General features: G+C 37.8%; 8 protein-coding genes across 8 annotated transcripts; 4 read left to right on the top strand and 4 right to left on the bottom strand. All coding sequences in view use genetic code 6, as the record gives it.

Annotated features, from left to right (window-relative positions):
• Nucleotides 1-479: 479 nt before the first annotated feature.
• Nucleotides 480-1661, top strand: SS50377_22799 (uncharacterized protein; the record flags this gene model as incomplete). Its single annotated transcript, XM_067906677.1, has 1 exon — nucleotides 480-1661. The coding sequence occupies one exon, from the start codon at nucleotides 480-482 to the stop codon at nucleotides 1659-1661; it is 1182 nt and encodes a 393-aa protein (XP_067765945.1).
• A 188-nt stretch (nucleotides 1662-1849) lies between these two features.
• Nucleotides 1850-3259, top strand: SS50377_22798 (Trichohyalin-plectin-homology domain-containing protein; the record flags this gene model as incomplete). The annotated part of the gene is made up of 1 exon (XM_067906676.1): nucleotides 1850-3259. One exon carries the CDS (start codon nucleotides 1850-1852, stop codon nucleotides 3257-3259), a length of 1410 nt encoding a protein of 469 aa, XP_067765944.1.
• Nucleotides 3260-3527: 268 nt separating this feature from the next.
• Nucleotides 3528-4877, bottom strand: SS50377_22797 (Glutamate dehydrogenase; the record flags this gene model as incomplete). The annotated part of the gene is made up of 1 exon (XM_067906675.1): nucleotides 3528-4877. The coding sequence occupies one exon, from the start codon at nucleotides 4875-4877 to the stop codon at nucleotides 3528-3530; it is 1350 nt and encodes a 449-aa protein (XP_067765943.1).
• Nucleotides 4878-8335: 3458 nt separating this feature from the next.
• Nucleotides 8336-11248, top strand: SS50377_22796 (26S proteasome non-ATPase regulatory subunit 2; the record flags this gene model as incomplete). Its single annotated transcript, XM_067906674.1, has 1 exon — nucleotides 8336-11248. One exon carries the CDS (start codon nucleotides 8336-8338, stop codon nucleotides 11246-11248), a length of 2913 nt encoding a protein of 970 aa, XP_067765942.1.
• A 210-nt stretch (nucleotides 11249-11458) lies between these two features.
• Nucleotides 11459-11791, top strand: SS50377_22795 (Ferrihemoglobin reductase; the record flags this gene model as incomplete). The annotated part of the gene is made up of 1 exon (XM_067906673.1): nucleotides 11459-11791. The coding sequence occupies one exon, from the start codon at nucleotides 11459-11461 to the stop codon at nucleotides 11789-11791; it is 333 nt and encodes a 110-aa protein (XP_067765941.1).
• A 75-nt stretch (nucleotides 11792-11866) lies between these two features.
• On the bottom strand, nucleotides 11867-12055 carry SS50377_22794 (uncharacterized protein; the record flags this gene model as incomplete). Its single annotated transcript, XM_067906672.1, has 1 exon — nucleotides 11867-12055. The coding sequence occupies one exon, from the start codon at nucleotides 12053-12055 to the stop codon at nucleotides 11867-11869; it is 189 nt and encodes a 62-aa protein (XP_067765940.1).
• An 84-nt stretch (nucleotides 12056-12139) lies between these two features.
• On the bottom strand, nucleotides 12140-12865 carry SS50377_22793 (uncharacterized protein; the record flags this gene model as incomplete). Its single annotated transcript, XM_067906671.1, has 1 exon — nucleotides 12140-12865. The coding sequence occupies one exon, from the start codon at nucleotides 12863-12865 to the stop codon at nucleotides 12140-12142; it is 726 nt and encodes a 241-aa protein (XP_067765939.1).
• A 1656-nt stretch (nucleotides 12866-14521) lies between these two features.
• On the bottom strand, nucleotides 14522-15871 carry SS50377_22792 (Glutamate dehydrogenase; the record flags this gene model as incomplete). Its single annotated transcript, XM_067906670.1, has 1 exon — nucleotides 14522-15871. One exon carries the CDS (start codon nucleotides 15869-15871, stop codon nucleotides 14522-14524), a length of 1350 nt encoding a protein of 449 aa, XP_067765938.1.
• Nucleotides 15872-16120: the final 249 nt, after the last annotated feature.

Raw genomic sequence — 16120 nt, 5'->3', positions numbered from 1 at the left:
GATAAATTTATTTTAAATATGTTCATAGGCCTATCAATAACTGCACTTTTCATAAATCAGAGTACTATTCAAGAGTATGAAGATTAGTATTACAACCCTAGACCATTACTGTATTGTTATGGAAGAAATAACATTTTAATAACATATATTGATAATGGATATTTATGCATTCAATTTGATATTAATTTTGCTGATACTTGTATGTAGATGCCATCAGGTGTATATATGGATGTATTACTTTCAAATTTCTCTAATAGAACCATAAGAGGAGAATTTTAAGATTATACTATAACACTTAAACAACTCTTTGCTATAAGTGCCCTATTCTCGGTGATGATAGCTTATGTGGGTATATTTAAGACACAGAAGCTGCATAAGTTAATTTAAAATATTTAACAAGATAAATCTCACTTCCAGTAGGCTAAATACTAATATAGCATTCAGATTTATAAAATTGCTATGATAATACGGTTTTTGCAATGTTTTGGCAAAGTGATGAAGCTAAACTAATACTTTATTTAACTAATAATTGTATTTAATACGGTGTTCCTGATTATGAATGTAATATACAATTGTTTCGAATTGATGGAACAATTGATAATATTGTTATCAACGCAATAGATGATGAAGGAAACTAAATTGTAAAAGAATAAATTACAGATAATTTTGTTAAAATTGATATAAATTATGAATTTTCAAATTTAATTGTAAATAGTTATAACTCTATTAATATATATTTAAAATTAGTAGCAGATGAAATATTAATTGTTCAAAAGGCAGTTTTAAGTTTGGTATAAAGTTTATAATTAGGTGAAATGTATTTAAATCCAATATTTATCGTATGGGCTTAAATATTTTCTCTTATAGCTGACCCACTTCCTAATGCAGCTGAACTAGATGCTCTATATGGATCCAGAATATCTAGTATTTATATTAGATATGAAATTTTTAGCAAAGTAGATGGAGAAACAGTAGTCAACTTATTATTTCTTACAGATTCATTTGAGTTCCCAATAATTGATAGAGGAATATTTTGTGACGATAACAGTGATGGGGGAGCATGTTCAGAAATTTTATTGTATCTTTAGAATTATAATTTGGAAGAGGTTGATGTTCTACTACATTACTATTTTTATGATATTAGTGGTTAAATGTATTTATATGCGTCAAACATTATTAAAAATACATAAGATACATGTTGGGCAAGTATTTATACTATACATTATCAAAATAAAATATGTGGAACATTTTCTGAGAACGAAGGCTCAAAATTTTGTCCATACTAGTCTGAAGTACAAATTAAATTTTCAATAACCTTAGATGCTTATTAATTAGATTGTATAATCAATTATTCTGTAGAATTAGGAGAAATTTGTATAGAATCTAATACTTAAGATGGTGTTAGAAAATTATGTGATCTATATAAATCAGGATCATCTGTTAGCTTTACTTTTAAAAGTGGTAAAGATTCATTTACATTAATCTCTGGAATTAGGTATAGTGAAAACTACGCTATGCTGTTGGAAATAATTTTTACATTAGATTTAGTCATTGGTATAATTTTTATAGCATTACTTATTATCCGTATACTTCAGTATAAAGGGTTGTTAAGCTTTAGAAAAAGAGTTGTAACTAAATTATAAACTGATGATGATCTGTGAAATATTTATCTTTAAATACACTTATTTATGGGTAAATTTAAATTATATACTAATTTTAGTGCATAGAATCTATTATAAATTATCGCTTAGGAATTGTCATATATTTATTTTGAAATTCTAAATAAATATTATATGATATTCCTACTAATGTAAATTCCACTCCACATTTCCGCAATTTCTTTTTAATAATGTCTTAACCTCATATTGTGCCTACACATTAACTAAAGAAGTTAATTCCTCATTCTTAAAAAGTTGCACAGATCATTTCCTCATCAGATCTTGATAGAATTCGTTAAAATTCTTAATCAATTAAATAATCTGAAGTAGATTAAAATACGCGCACTTTTGCAAGAATTGATAATAAAGAAGTTGAGATTTAATCACGAAACTAGAGACTTATTTAGGCAGAAACTATCAGAACTTAGAAAATGCCTAAGAGTTCTGCAGAAAAACTTTAAGAAATGAGAAAGTAATCTTTAACTAATAATCTTACTCGTGTAACAGTTGAAAGAGATGATGTTGCTAAATTGCTTAATACTCTTTCGATTGAAGCAAAGGTGAATGCTGTCAGAGATCGTCAAGCTGCCATTTCTGTACGTAGTAAAATTGAGGAACAATTAGAAAAAGAAAAAGACAAGCAAATTAACTCAGAGACTATAAAGTAGTTGAAAGATGAAGAATCTAGACGACTAGCTGCTAGATAAAGATAATTAGAAGAGTTAAAGGCTGCTGCAAAAGCAGAAACGGATAGAAAAGAAAGACAAAAATTACTTGATGAAGAAGAAAAACTTAGAGAAGGAGAAGAATTTAAAAAGTTTATATCTGGGTAAACTGAATTATAAAAGTAAATTGCAATAGAATAGCAGGCTGAAAGAGAAAGAAGAAACTAAGAAATCGTTTAAATTAATAATGAGCAGCTAAGATTGAAAGATGTAAGGAAAAACTTCGAAAAGGATGAAGATGATAGAATCTTAGAGCATATCAAGCACTAAGATTATTTAGATTAAGATCGTGAAAGAAAACGCTAAGAAGAAGAAAAAAGAAAGAATGCTGAATGGGCTAAATCTTTATAGGTTCATTCGTAGAATTCTAATGCTATGGAAAGCATTGAAAATGCTAGGGAAAGGAGTGCACTTGAAAAAGCTGAGAAAGAATTTTTAAGGAAGGAAAGAGAACTTAGAGAAAAAGTTATGAGATAAAGATAAGAGTTACTTGAAGCTAAATCTATGTCAGAAAGAGAAAAAGAGCTCAGAAGATAAAAAATTGAGAAAGAAATGGCAAGAGAACTTTAAGCTGCTAAATAAACTAAGAGAGAGTGGGAGCTTATGCTTCTTGAAGAAAGAGAAACAGCATGTACAAAGGCTCTATAGCTAAAAGATATGTATGAAGAATAAATTAAATAAAGAGCTGATAGATTAGAGAAAGAAAATCCTAAAGATAATGAATTAGAAGAAATCAAAGTCAAGGAAGCTCGTATGAAAGAAATGTTAGAAGCACTTAGATAAGAAAAAATCTCAGAATTAAAGAAGGCAGGTGTTGATGATAAATATTATTAAAATTTAATCAAGTTCGATATTGACAAACATCTTAAAAAATGATGGGGCAGTGAAATTCATATATATCTATTAAATTTTGTTTATATGTATCTGATTATAGGGTATCAATAATTATTTTATTTGATAAAGGTTTTCTATATAAAAAATTACCTAGAATAATATTCAGATTATATGATAAAATTGAGGAACAGAAAATGTAACTCTAAAATTATATTTCTTTATTAATTAATGCTGTGCACAAATGATATTTGTATAAGTTATATTCATAATATATACATATCTGGAAAGAATTCATATTAATTTTAACAAATCAGACGCATCCTTAATCAATCATGCTATCTGCAACCTTAAGGAATCCAGCAACGTTGGCACCAAACTGGTAGTTGCCCTTTTTGTTGTACTTTTCCGCGGTCTGCTTGCACTGTTAAAAGATCTTCTTCATAATGGCGTGTAACTCAGCATCAACCTTCTCGGCCGACCACTGAAGCCTGTTGGAGTTTTGAGTCATCTCGAGACCTGATGTAGCGACACCGCCGGCGTTTGATGCCTTAGCAGGGCCGTAGAAAACCTTGCTGGAGTGGTATGCGTGGATAGCGTCGTCATTGGATGGCATGTTGGCGCCTTCGGAAACATACCTGAGCCCAAGCTTGATGACTCTCTCGGCTTCGGTGCCGTTGACCTCGTTCTGGGTAGCGCAAGGCATGATGACGTCCACTTTCCCTTCGTATACGGCCCATGGGCGCTGGCCTTCATAGTACTTGGCGGTGGAGGACATGGAGGTGTACTCGGAGAGTCTGCCTCTCTTAATGTTCTTGAGGTCCATAACCATCTTGAGCTGCTCCGCAGTAAAGCCGTTAGGTTCGATAATGGTACCGTTAGAGTCGGAGAGAGAAAGCGGGATAGCACCGTAATGGAGGAGCTTCTCTGATGCGAACTGCGCAACATTGCCAGATCCGGAGAGGAGAACTCTCTTGCCTTTGATATCGTCTCCGTTGTCGAGCATCATCTCGTTAAGGTAATACACTGCCCCGTAACCAGTAGCTTCTGGTCTGATAAGCGAACCGCCCCAACTGTATGCCTTTCCGGTCAAAATTCCTGTAAACTGGTTCTGGATTCTCTTGTACTGACCAAACATGTAGCCGATCTCTCTGCCACCGACACCGATGTCGCCAGCTGGAACGTCAGTGAACTGACCAATGTGCCTGCTGAGCTCGGTCATGAAGGACTGACAGAAACGCATAACTTCACCGTTGGATTTACCCTTAGGATCAAAGTCGCTACCGCCTTTACCGCCTCCCATTGGAAGGGTTGTGAGGGAGTTTTTGAGAATCTGTTCGAAACCCAGGAACTTGAGCACAGAGATGTTGACTGAAGGGTGGAAACGTAGTCCACCTTTGTAGGGGCCCAAAGCAGAGTTATATTAAACTCTATAACCTCTGTTAATATTAACTTCTCCTTTATCATCAGTCCAAGGTACTCTAAACATTATAACGCGTTCTGGTTCTAATAATTGTTCAAATACAGATATGTATTTTGGATTTTCTTCAAACACAACTGTTAAGGAGTCAATTACCTCGTTTACAGCTTGGCAGAATTCAATGTTGTGAGCATCTCTCTATTAAAGTACATTCTTTAAATCTTGCACGGTCTTGGCGGGCATTTTAAAACAAATCTATTAAGAACCAATGAAATAAATATCATAAATATCATATAATAATAATGAATAGTGTTAAAATCTAAATGTGGTTTATAACAGTAACTGTAAAAAACCCTACTCTTGTTATTACCTGTATTGTATATTTTTATGTACATCAACATAATTTTTTATATTGAAACATATTAATGATATTATTGTTTCTGTAATACATTGTTAGTTGTGTTAAGCAAGTAAAAATATTTTCTTATTAGATGATTTATAACATAATCATAAAGTATAATTTCTAAAAATATCCTTCTGGGTAGATAAAACCGACTTCAAATATAGTTTATTCATAATACTAATTCATATTTTTAAAATCATTTTGTTATCTATTTTGTGATTACTCATTTATTAAATAACTATTAATTTATTATAAGAAACTAATTTCTTTGTTATTATTGTGCTTAATCTCGATAATTTTTTCAACGAAAAATTTGAAGATCAATCACTTTTCCCAACCTCTGGAAAAATATATACATCATGATTCTTTAATTTATATTTATGCTTCTTTACATTTATCATATAATTACACTCATTATCTTTATTTTTTATGGTACAAAATGATTTATAATCTTATGTATTAAATATTCAGACATAAATAAGCAAAATTTTCACACCTGGATTTATCAAAAATTATGCTAAATTTGACGGTTGTAATTTATTGTTATTTTTTAAAGTATTTTATTTATTAGCAAAATTGTTATATATGCTAATTATTGAAATGAATCGGAATTAGAAAATTTAGGATTTAAAGATGAAACTTTATTTTATTGTAATTTAATGTAGGATATCATTTTCATCAAAAAATTAATTATTAAATAATATATCATAATTTATAAGTACTGGACTGTATTACAATATTACTTCTATAAAAACAACTTGTTTTTATGAGAACTGAGCAAGATTTTTAGTTAAAAGTTAAATATTTAGTTTTTATTTGTGTTACAGATAGTAATAATTTGTTTTATATTGTAAAACTATATAAATTTCTTTTACAATATTATTATTATTATATATTTATTAAAATAAGAGAGGTAAATACATTTTTTAAAGATTAACAAGAAAAATCTTAGAAAAGTATTAGGTTGCATAAAATTATGCGATTAAAATATTTAAATTTTATTATATGATTTATATTATCATTCCTTAATATTCTAATAATAACCATGAGAAATTAATACTGGCATTAAAAACTAGGAATTAAACATTTTAATTAACTCTTCAATTAAAATGATAATATAAATCAAAATTTCATTATATATGATTATAATAATTGAGCATTAATATTTTATTTTGCTTTATTATAATATTAAATCTTATTTTAGCAACTAATATATACTGAAATCGTGATTTTAGTAAAATATTTATTCACTCCCGGGCTGGCGCAGGGGCCGAGCCGCGGGCCCCGGTGTACCACGAAGTACCGGTTGGGCCCAGATGCACCACGAAGTACCGGTTGGGCCCAGGTGTACCACGACGTACCGGTTGGGCCCAGGTGTACCACGAAGTACCGGTTGGGCCCAGGTGTACCACGACGTACCGGTTGGGCCCAGGTGTACCACGAAGTACCGGTTGGGCCCAGGATGTACCACGAAGTACCGGTTGGGCCCAGGTGTACCACGACGTACCGGTTGGGCCCAGGTGTACCACGAAGTACCGGTTGGGCCCAGGTGTACCACGACGTACCGGTTGGGCCCAGGTGTACCACGAAGTACCGGTTGGGCCCAGGTGTACCACGACGTACCGGTTGGGCCCAGGTGTACCACGAAGTACCGGTTGGGCCCAGGTGTACCACGACGTACCGGTTGGGCCCAGGTGTACCACGAAGTACCGGTTGGGCCCAGGTGTACCACGACGTACCGGTTGGGCCCAGGTGTACCACGAAGTACCGGTTGGGCCCAGGTGTACCACGAAGTACCGGTTGGGCGCAGGTGTACCACGACGTACCGGTTGGGCCCAGGTGTACCACGACGTACCGGTTGGGCCCAGGTGTACCACGAAGTACCGGTTGGGCCCAGGTGTACCACGAAGTACCGGTTGGGCCAGGTGTACCACGACGTACCGGTTGGGCCCAGGTGTACCACGACGTACCGGTTGGGCCCAGGTGTACCACGAAGTACCGGTTGGGCCAGGTGTACCACGAGTACCGGTTGGGCCCAGATGTACCACGAAGTACCGGTTGGGCCCAGGTGTACCACGAAGTACCGGTTGGGCGCAGGTGTACCACGAAGTACCGGTTGGGCCCAGGTGTACCACGAAGTACCGGTTGGGCCCAGGTGTACCACGAAGTACCGGTTGGGCCCAGGTGTACCACGAAGTACCGGTTGGGCCAGGTGTACCACGAAGTACCGGTTGGGCGCAGGTGTACCACGACGTACCGGTTGGGCCCAGGTGTACCACGAAGTACCGGTTGGGCGCAGGTGTACCACGACGTACCGGTTGGGCCCAGGTGTACCACGAAGTACCGGTTGGGCGCAGGTGTACCACGAAGTACCGGTTGGGCCCAGGTGTACCACGACGGGGGGGAGAGTACCGGTTGGGCCCAGGTGTACCACGAAGTACCGGTTGGGCCCAGGTACCGGTAGGGGGGCAGGTGTACCACGAAGTACCGGTTGGGCCCAGGTGTACCACGAAGTACCGGTTGGGCCCAGGTGTACCACGAAGTACCGGTTGGGCCCAGATGTACCACGAAGTACCGGTTGGGTGCAGGGACCGGGCCATCATAATTGTTTTAAATACTGATAAGATTCAGATATGAATAACTTACTACTTCCAATCAAGCATACTTTTACTTTAGATATTTAAAAGATAATTATTAATATATGATACTCAGTATTATAATAGTGATGAAAACTTAAAAATTCGTTATTTGAAGTTACGTAAATTATTTAATTCAATTTTCGAATGAATAATTATAGTTATTACTGTTATATAATAAAATAAAGTAAATAATTGTTCGATAAAATATAATCAACAGTATTAAGAAATTTATAATATTTTATATTTATAATAGATGAACCTATAATATAACTCAAAATTTTGTTTTTGGTGTGATTTAAAATATTATCGAATATTCAGTGTCATAATTACAAATTTTAACTATATGAAATAGCTAACTATTTCAGTAACTATTTTAATATACAACAAGGTAAGAATTCAAATTATATAGCAGATGGCAAAATAATTTGTTACTTTATATAATGTGAAATCAACAAGTTATTTTTTAAACTTGGAATATTCATGGTGTGCTAAACTAATAGATATTAGGACATGATTACTTGTATTTATATTTTCTTGAATCAATTTCATTCACTGTATTTAGAGAACTAAATCCTACCAAATTATTGCCAATAGAATCAAGTTTTTAACATACTTTTATATAATATTAACATTTTTGGTACCCCCTTCCACACCTCTAAATGACCTCCTCTGATAAGACATAAATTTAATAAACAATATCTGAACTCATTACTCGGTTACCAGACTCAACCTCCTAGTTATATCTTCTAACCTAATAAACTGAGGATTCCAAACTAAATACATCGCTTTGTTTGTAAGAGCTATCAAATCATATTGATACACTTAAGAAGTATCCATAAACGGGTTAACTTTTACTCAAATTATTGCTTATTTTTACACCTGAAGATGCTTAAATTATTGAGTTATCTAATTTAGCTAACTTTAAAACTCTACCTATTGAACTTGCCAGAATCGCAGCTGTCAAATTAGCACAAAGCAAGGATACTAAATTAACAGAAATTTTGTTATTTCTCAATTAGGAAAATAGAGAAATAGATATGCTAGACTGTATTTCTATCGTAGACTACTCGTTAATATCTCCATTTTTAACATCACAAAACGTGGATAGAGTAATGTTATATTTAATTAATTGTCTTAAACTAACCACAAATTATGAGGATTAATACGAGAAATTCAATTTTTTAGCAAATATTTTAACAAATGGAAAATTTTATATTTAGGCATCAAAACTTTATATATAATCCTAAAACTGGTAATAGATGCAAATGATATATGATAGTGCAAATGATGCTGAGAAGCTATAAATTTCACTCATGCTAGCACCATATTAAGAAATTATATAGGATTAAATTATTGTTCAAGAAAAACATTTACCTATATTAAGAAATGCGCATAAATCTCCACTATTTAATAATTCGTTAGTATAACTTAATTTAACGCTTCCTAAATCTGTAAATGATGTTCTTAAGAGAGATGATATTCAAATAGAATGGAGTAAGTCTTAGCATTATCTTGCTGATTTTCTATAAAATGGATTCATGAATGCTGGTTGTAAAACAGATTTTCTTATTAATTCTGATATGGATTTTTCACAGGAAACGGAAAATGTCAATGAAAGCTAAATTGCTACAGAAAAAGTTGAAAATGCCGTTGGAAACGATTAAAAGTAACTACCAGAAGGATATAACTTATTATTGAAAATGACCAATGGAACTTTAGAATCAGGTAAAAGTGATATATCTACTGCCATGGCTGCTGCTTCAGTTGGTCTTCTTTGGTTATGGGGAGGTTATGAATGTTCATTTGAATAGCTTATAAAACTTTAGAATTCAACTGATAAGTATATCCGAGCAGGGTCTTTATTAGGAATTGGCATAGCTGCATAGGGAACACGCCCATAACACTTTGATTATGTTTATAAATTACTAGCTGGGTAATTCACCCCATTTGATGATGAGTCTGGCGATCTTGAAGCTAAATTGACAGTTCATCGTTCAGGTTGTTAATTAAATGCGAGAAACCATGACAAACTCAGTAAAAATGATCTTACTGTAGAATGGGCAAATTGTAAGGAGGCACTGGCAGTATTCGGGATGGGAATGGCATATTTTGGCACAAACCATGAATAATGTAAGTAAATTATTGCTAAACGTTTGCGATAGTCGAGTTGTGATATTTCAGAGAAAATTCCATCATTGGAGAAAAATCCTAGATCATTTGCTTGCTTAGCACTAGGTATGATATCTTTGGGTTCATGTGATATTAACTCCGCTAACGTAATTTTACGTCTTATCGCTGGAAACTCACGTTCTCAACGTTTACTTCGTTTCTTCCCTCTCTGCTGTATTGGTCTTGCATTGATATTTTTCTAAGCAGCAAATTGTGCTGATAAAGCTGTTAAGTGTAACGAATTTGTTGCTAGTATTTTAAATGTTTTATAGAGTGTAAAGAAGCCTGACTAAGCTAACGAACATATGGCAGTTACTGCTGTAGAGGATAATAAGCAACTAGCAGCATATCTCTAATCGTTAATTACGGTATTTGCATATTCAGGATCCAACGACCCACGCATCCTACAGGAGACGATGTCGGCGTTCTCGGCGGTGCTGCTGGGCCGCGTGGCGGCGGAGGAGGCTATCGAGATCATCAAGTACGACAAGTCCGCGCAGTTCAAGAAGAACAAGAACAAGGAGGACATCACCTCCGTGACCGCCGAGTCCGGGCAGCCGCTGATGCTCCCCACCTCGGACCGCCTCATCTGGCCCGGGGACAACCTCGACCCGATGACGGTGCTCGCGATCGGCATCTCCGCCATCTCCCTGCGCGAGAACCCGGAGTTCCTGCTCCGGTACGCGCAGCGGATTCTCCAGTTCTGCGACATCCACGCCCGCCGCGCGGTGCCCTTCATGATCGCGCTCGGCTTCGCGTCGAACCCGGACAAGCTGGCGATCTCGGACCTGGAGAAGCTGGCCCTCAACAGCGACAAGACGCTCTCGGCGAACGCGATTCTGGCGCTGGGCATCGTGGGCTGCGGCAGCCAGAACTCCCAGATCTGCGGCGTGCTGCGCCACGCGGTGGAGAGCAAGTTCTACAGCGACGGCGTGATCGAGCACGTCCTGCTGAACGCCCAGATCGCGTTCGGCCTGCTCTACTGCGGGAGGGGCAGCCTGTGCATCAACCTGAAGAACCCCAAGTCCCTCGCGGCGCTGCTGAGCCTGCTCAACTTCGCCGCCCCCGCCGCGTCGGTGATGGCGAGGCCCAAGTGCACGATGGTGTACTACCTGCTGGCGTGCTGCCTCGAGCCGAAGGTCGTGACCTGCGTGGACGCGGACATGAACAGCGTCAAGGTCAGCGCGCGCGTGGGGAGGGAGATCGAGGACTACCAGAGCGAGAAGGGCGCCAGGCTGGTGGGCTTCTCCCTCCACGAGACGCCGGTCGTGAAGAGCGTCGGCCAGAGCCTGCGGGTCGTCAGCGAGGGCAAGGTCGGGCTGAACGAGGACTGCGGCGTGGTCGTGGTCGTGGACGGGGAGCAGCAGGGGCAGGACGAGGACGAGGATAACCTCTACAGGTGAGCTGTTGCGCTGTCACTGCCGTCCGGCCCCCCCTGGTTTACGCTCCACACCCCATTCCGCTCCACGCCCTTCCGCACTTACTTCGGGGCGCGGCCGCGGGATGTCGGAACTCGCCTGCGGCTGCCGGTGGCCCGCCGCCGTGCGCTGGTGCCGCCCCTTACTTTTTAGTTACCAAGTATCTTTTTTCGAACCACTCCCAGTATACAAAGAATGGAGTCCCGGCGCATCTCCGGCCACCTGTTCATGGGCGTGCAGCAGAAGCTCCCGGAGCCCGACATGGCGGTCGTCAACGCCACCTTCTACACCGCCGCCGACGTGCTGGCCCGCCGCGACCAGCACTGGGTCAGCTACCGTGGCATGGTGTACGACCTCAGCCTCTACGTCGCCTACCACCCCGGCGGCGACTGCTTCGACTGGGGCTACGACATCACCGCCGCGACCACCGCCGCCCACGCCTTCGTCCACGCCGAGATGTTCATCAGACGCCTCGCCGTCGGCGTGCTCCAGGGCCCGCCGCAGACCCCGCCGAAGCGGCCCTTCTGAGATTTTCCCCCACTCCACGGACGGCGAACCGGTGCATTCCCCGCAGCCTCCACGGGCGAGCTAGTGAACGCCCCCTCACTCCACGCTCCCCCGCGCCATGGCCTGCTTGCGAAATATTTCACCTAACTACAAGTCTAGCCTACCACAATTTTCCTCGAGACGAATCATTCTGTTAATCTAAGCCTCTATGCTAGTCTATAGTTAGATGATGTACACCGTCAAAGTCGTCGTAGCATGATTTTTGAATGAATTGTGTTTCTTCATTTAAATTACTAATATATAACTTAATATTAACAAAGATCTATATTTAAAATTAAGAATTAAGAATGATAAACCAATAAAATATATTCATTTTAAAGGCTATTTTTACAAATCCGACGCAATGAGCCGCTAATTTTTCAAATAATAGCTGGCCCTTATAACGTCCCTGCGCAGATTTTCTACGATGTCCAGCCGCTGCGTGCCAATGCCCCTGATCCACTTTATGAGCGAAAGATGAAACAAATCGGACTGGTCGCCGACAACAGACATGTTCTCTATGCTCAGCTGCTGCTGCCTGCAAATTGCGCGGCGGACGCTGCTAGCGCCGCGCAAAATGCTCAAATCGGCCATATCCGTTTGCATCCCACAATTTTTTTTGCTCCCTTCCACAAAGCTCTAAATCTGGCGCAGCGTCAGCTTCCGCATCGTCCTTGAGACCTCAATTTTCGCCTCCGGGAAGAGCCTTATCACCGCCCCCCGCACCCGCGCGGGGCGCAGCGTTCCCGCTTTCGCGATTTCGCTGTCGTAGAGGCCCTTGTAGACGGCAGGGGTGCGCGAAATCTGCTTAACGAGGCCGAATTCCGGTTAGGGCTGCAATTTCGGCATGCAAGGGGGCAGCCTAGGCGATAACGGCTCCTGCGCGAACACCGCGCGGCTGCTTTTTAGCGTTGCGGCGCTTTGCGGAATTCGCTCGTAAATCGGGAAATTTGGGAGTATGCGATGCGTTCGCGCGCCAGTAGGGAGTTTGCAGGACTTGTTTGGCCGTATGGTGGCCAGCTGGTCCGAAAGGGCAAAGTTGAAGGCCAAATCCATTTTTATTTTATGGGTATTAATGTATAATAATGATAATATATAATTTGAAAAAAAATTAAACTATTTTTGGAAAGCGTAATTTTCGAGTTATTGAAGTAGATATGAGGTTGGGAAAGGTAAAAGTTCAGAAGGTTTGTTGAAAGGTTGTGTGTTAAAATTAATAATATAGTGGTAAATTAGGCAGTTTTTTGGATTAAATTATGAGTATTTCTGTTTTTATAAAAAATAATTATATTAATATATAAAAATATTATTCTGTGAAAATAATAATGCTAGGTTAGTTGGCTTGATATGGTGAGGCTGCGAAGTAAAGTTATATGTTATTTGAGTATAGATAAAAGTAGTTTAATATAATTATAAGGAAATAAATATATTACTCGTTTTAAATGATAAAGTTTTTGGAATTCATTGTTTTTTTGCAATAAATTAGGAATTAACTAATTTAATTCCTATTTTGTTTACTTCAAAAGTTAAAGCCAGATAGGGCAGAGTATAATGTATATTCTCATGATTTGTAAAACCCAGGTAATGATTAAAAATAATATTAAATTATATGTTCTTAGCATTTTAACTAATAAACAAAGTCTGTGATATCTTGAAATCTGCTATGATTATTTATATAAAAAGTTGAATATATTTGAAGTAATTATAGTACTATATATCATAGTTACTCCCAGTTAACATAAATCATAAAAATATCTCATCTCAATTTATTACTTCATTTTTTATAATTAAAGTAATAATATAAATAATTTACCATAGATATCAATTATATTTCATGGAACTTCCTCATAAATCAAAAATCCTATTTTTCAATGAAAAATGCCTATTGTATGTTTGTGTTCAATATTATCTTTTTATAATTTATAAATACGAAAAATTTTATGTTAAGGTGTTAAAATTGCTTTTCTCGAGATTGAAATAGTGGTGATACCAATATAAAATACTCTTTTACTAGTTTAATGGATACAGTAAATAATATTAAAAATACCTAATATAAATGTTTATTTTTGACAAAATATTTTCATATAAGCAAGTTATTTGATTCAAATTTGTATTTATATGTTAGTATATCATAGTTCTATTAAAACATTCAAATGAATTTTAGCATATATAAATTATAGCTAAAACACTAACGTATACAAAAACGTTTACAAAAAATATAAAATTATTAATATTTAGTACTATATTAATAGATCAAATTTATATTACTAAGCTTTAAACAAAAATGGTTATTAGAAGCTCAATTTTATCTGCAATGTCAAAATATAAAGGTAATGATATATATCTTCTTCATTAGCATTAATAAATAGATTAATTTTCATAGATTAGTGGTTTTGGGGCCACAATAATAAGTGGAAATATTATATTGTATTTATTTGGATTTTTACGTTATGAAAAATCTCCTAGCTTTGTCATCATGGTAAATATATTAATGAACTTAGCCTAATTTATTGTAACAATTGTAGTGGCATTAGTGTAATTCATAATTATTAAGAAATTTAATACAGTACTAAATCCTATTATTTAGAATACATTCATTCTCGTTGAAAATATTAGTTTTATAAATAATTTTATAATTCTTTTATCATTAATATTCATTACAGCATAGACTTTAATTTATTGCTTATGATTTAAAAAAATAAATTAAATAGATCACACACACCCCTAGTCGAGCATGCTATCTGCAACCTTAAGGAATCCAGCAACGTTGGCACCAAACTGGTAGTTGCCCTTTTTGTTGTACTTTTCCGCGGTCTGCTTGCACTGTTAAAAGATCTTCTTCATAATGGCGTGTAACTCAGCATCAACCTTCTCGGCCGACCACTGAAGTCTGTTGGAGTTTTGAGTCATCTCGAGACCTGATGTAGCGACACCGCCGGCGTTGGATGCCTTAGCAGGGCCGTAGAAAACCTTGCTGGAGTGGTATGCGTGGATAGCGTCGTCATTGGATGGCATGTTGGCGCCTTCGGAAACATACCTGAGCCCAAGCTTGATGACTCTCTCGGCTTCGGTGCCGTTGACCTCGTTCTGGGTAGCGCAAGGCATGATGACGTCCACTTTCCCTTCGTATACGGCCCATGGGCGCTGGCCTTCATAGTACTTGGCGGTAGAGGACATGGAGGTGTACTCGGAGAGTCTGCCTCTCTTAATGTTCTTGAGGTCCATGACCATCTTGAGCTGCTCCGCAGTAAAGCCGTTAGGTTCGATAATGGTACCGTTGGAGTCGGAGAGAGAAAGCGGGATAGCACCGTAATGGAGGAGTTTCTCTGATGCGAACTGCGCAACATTGCCAGATCCGGAGAGGAGAACTCTCTTGCCCTTGATATCGTCTCCGTTGTCGAGCATCATCTCGTTAAGGTAATACACTGCCCCGTAACCAGTAGCTTAAGGTCTGATAAGCGAGCCGCCCCAGTTATATGCCTTTCCGGTCAAAATTCCTGTAAACTGGTTCTGGATTCTCTTGTACTGACCAAACATGTAGCCGATCTCTCTGCCACCGACACCGATGTCGCCAGCTGGAACGTCAGTGAACTGACCAATGTGCCTGCTGAGCTCGGTCATGAAGGACTGACAGAAACGCATAACTTCACCGTTGGATTTACCCTTAGGATCAAAGTCGCTACCGCCTTTACCGCCTCCCATTGGAAGGGTTGTGAGGGAGTTTTTGAGAATCTGTTCGAAACCCAGGAACTTGAGCACAGAGATGTTGACTGAAGGGTGGAAACGTAGTCCACCTTTGTAGGGGCCCAAAGCAGAGTTATATTAAACTCTATAACCTCTGTTAATATTAACTTCTCCTTTATCGTCAGTCCAAGGTACTCTAAACATTATAACGCGTTCTGGTTCTAATAATTGTTCAAATACAGATATGTATTTTGGATTTTCTTCAAACACAACTGTTAAGGAGTCAATTACCTCGTTTACAGCTTGGCAGAATTCAATGTTGTGAGCATCTCTCTATTAAAGTACATTCTTTAAATCTTGCACGGTCTTGGCGGGCATTTTAAATTTACTGATTGATTTTAAATTTTTTATTATTTTGAAGTATTTTAGATTTAATAAGAAAATTAAGAATATCCCATTCTCTAATAATGGAAGTTATATCAAAATGATTATATTGATTTTTACATTTGTGAAATTTTGGATTCTTATCCGAAAATCAAAAAAAATTAGGATTAGAAATAAATATATTATATAAGATAAATCACACATTTTTAAACCTTCCAAAAAAACCATGACTTTATTGTTAAT

The sequence above is a fragment of the Spironucleus salmonicida genome, chromosome 3 (genome assembly GCF_000497125.1).
Source record: "Spironucleus salmonicida strain ATCC 50377 chromosome 3, whole genome shotgun sequence".
Lineage (NCBI taxonomy): Eukaryota > Fornicata > Diplomonadida > Hexamitidae > Spironucleus > Spironucleus salmonicida.
This window is presented reverse-complemented; position numbering and strand designations above follow the sequence as displayed.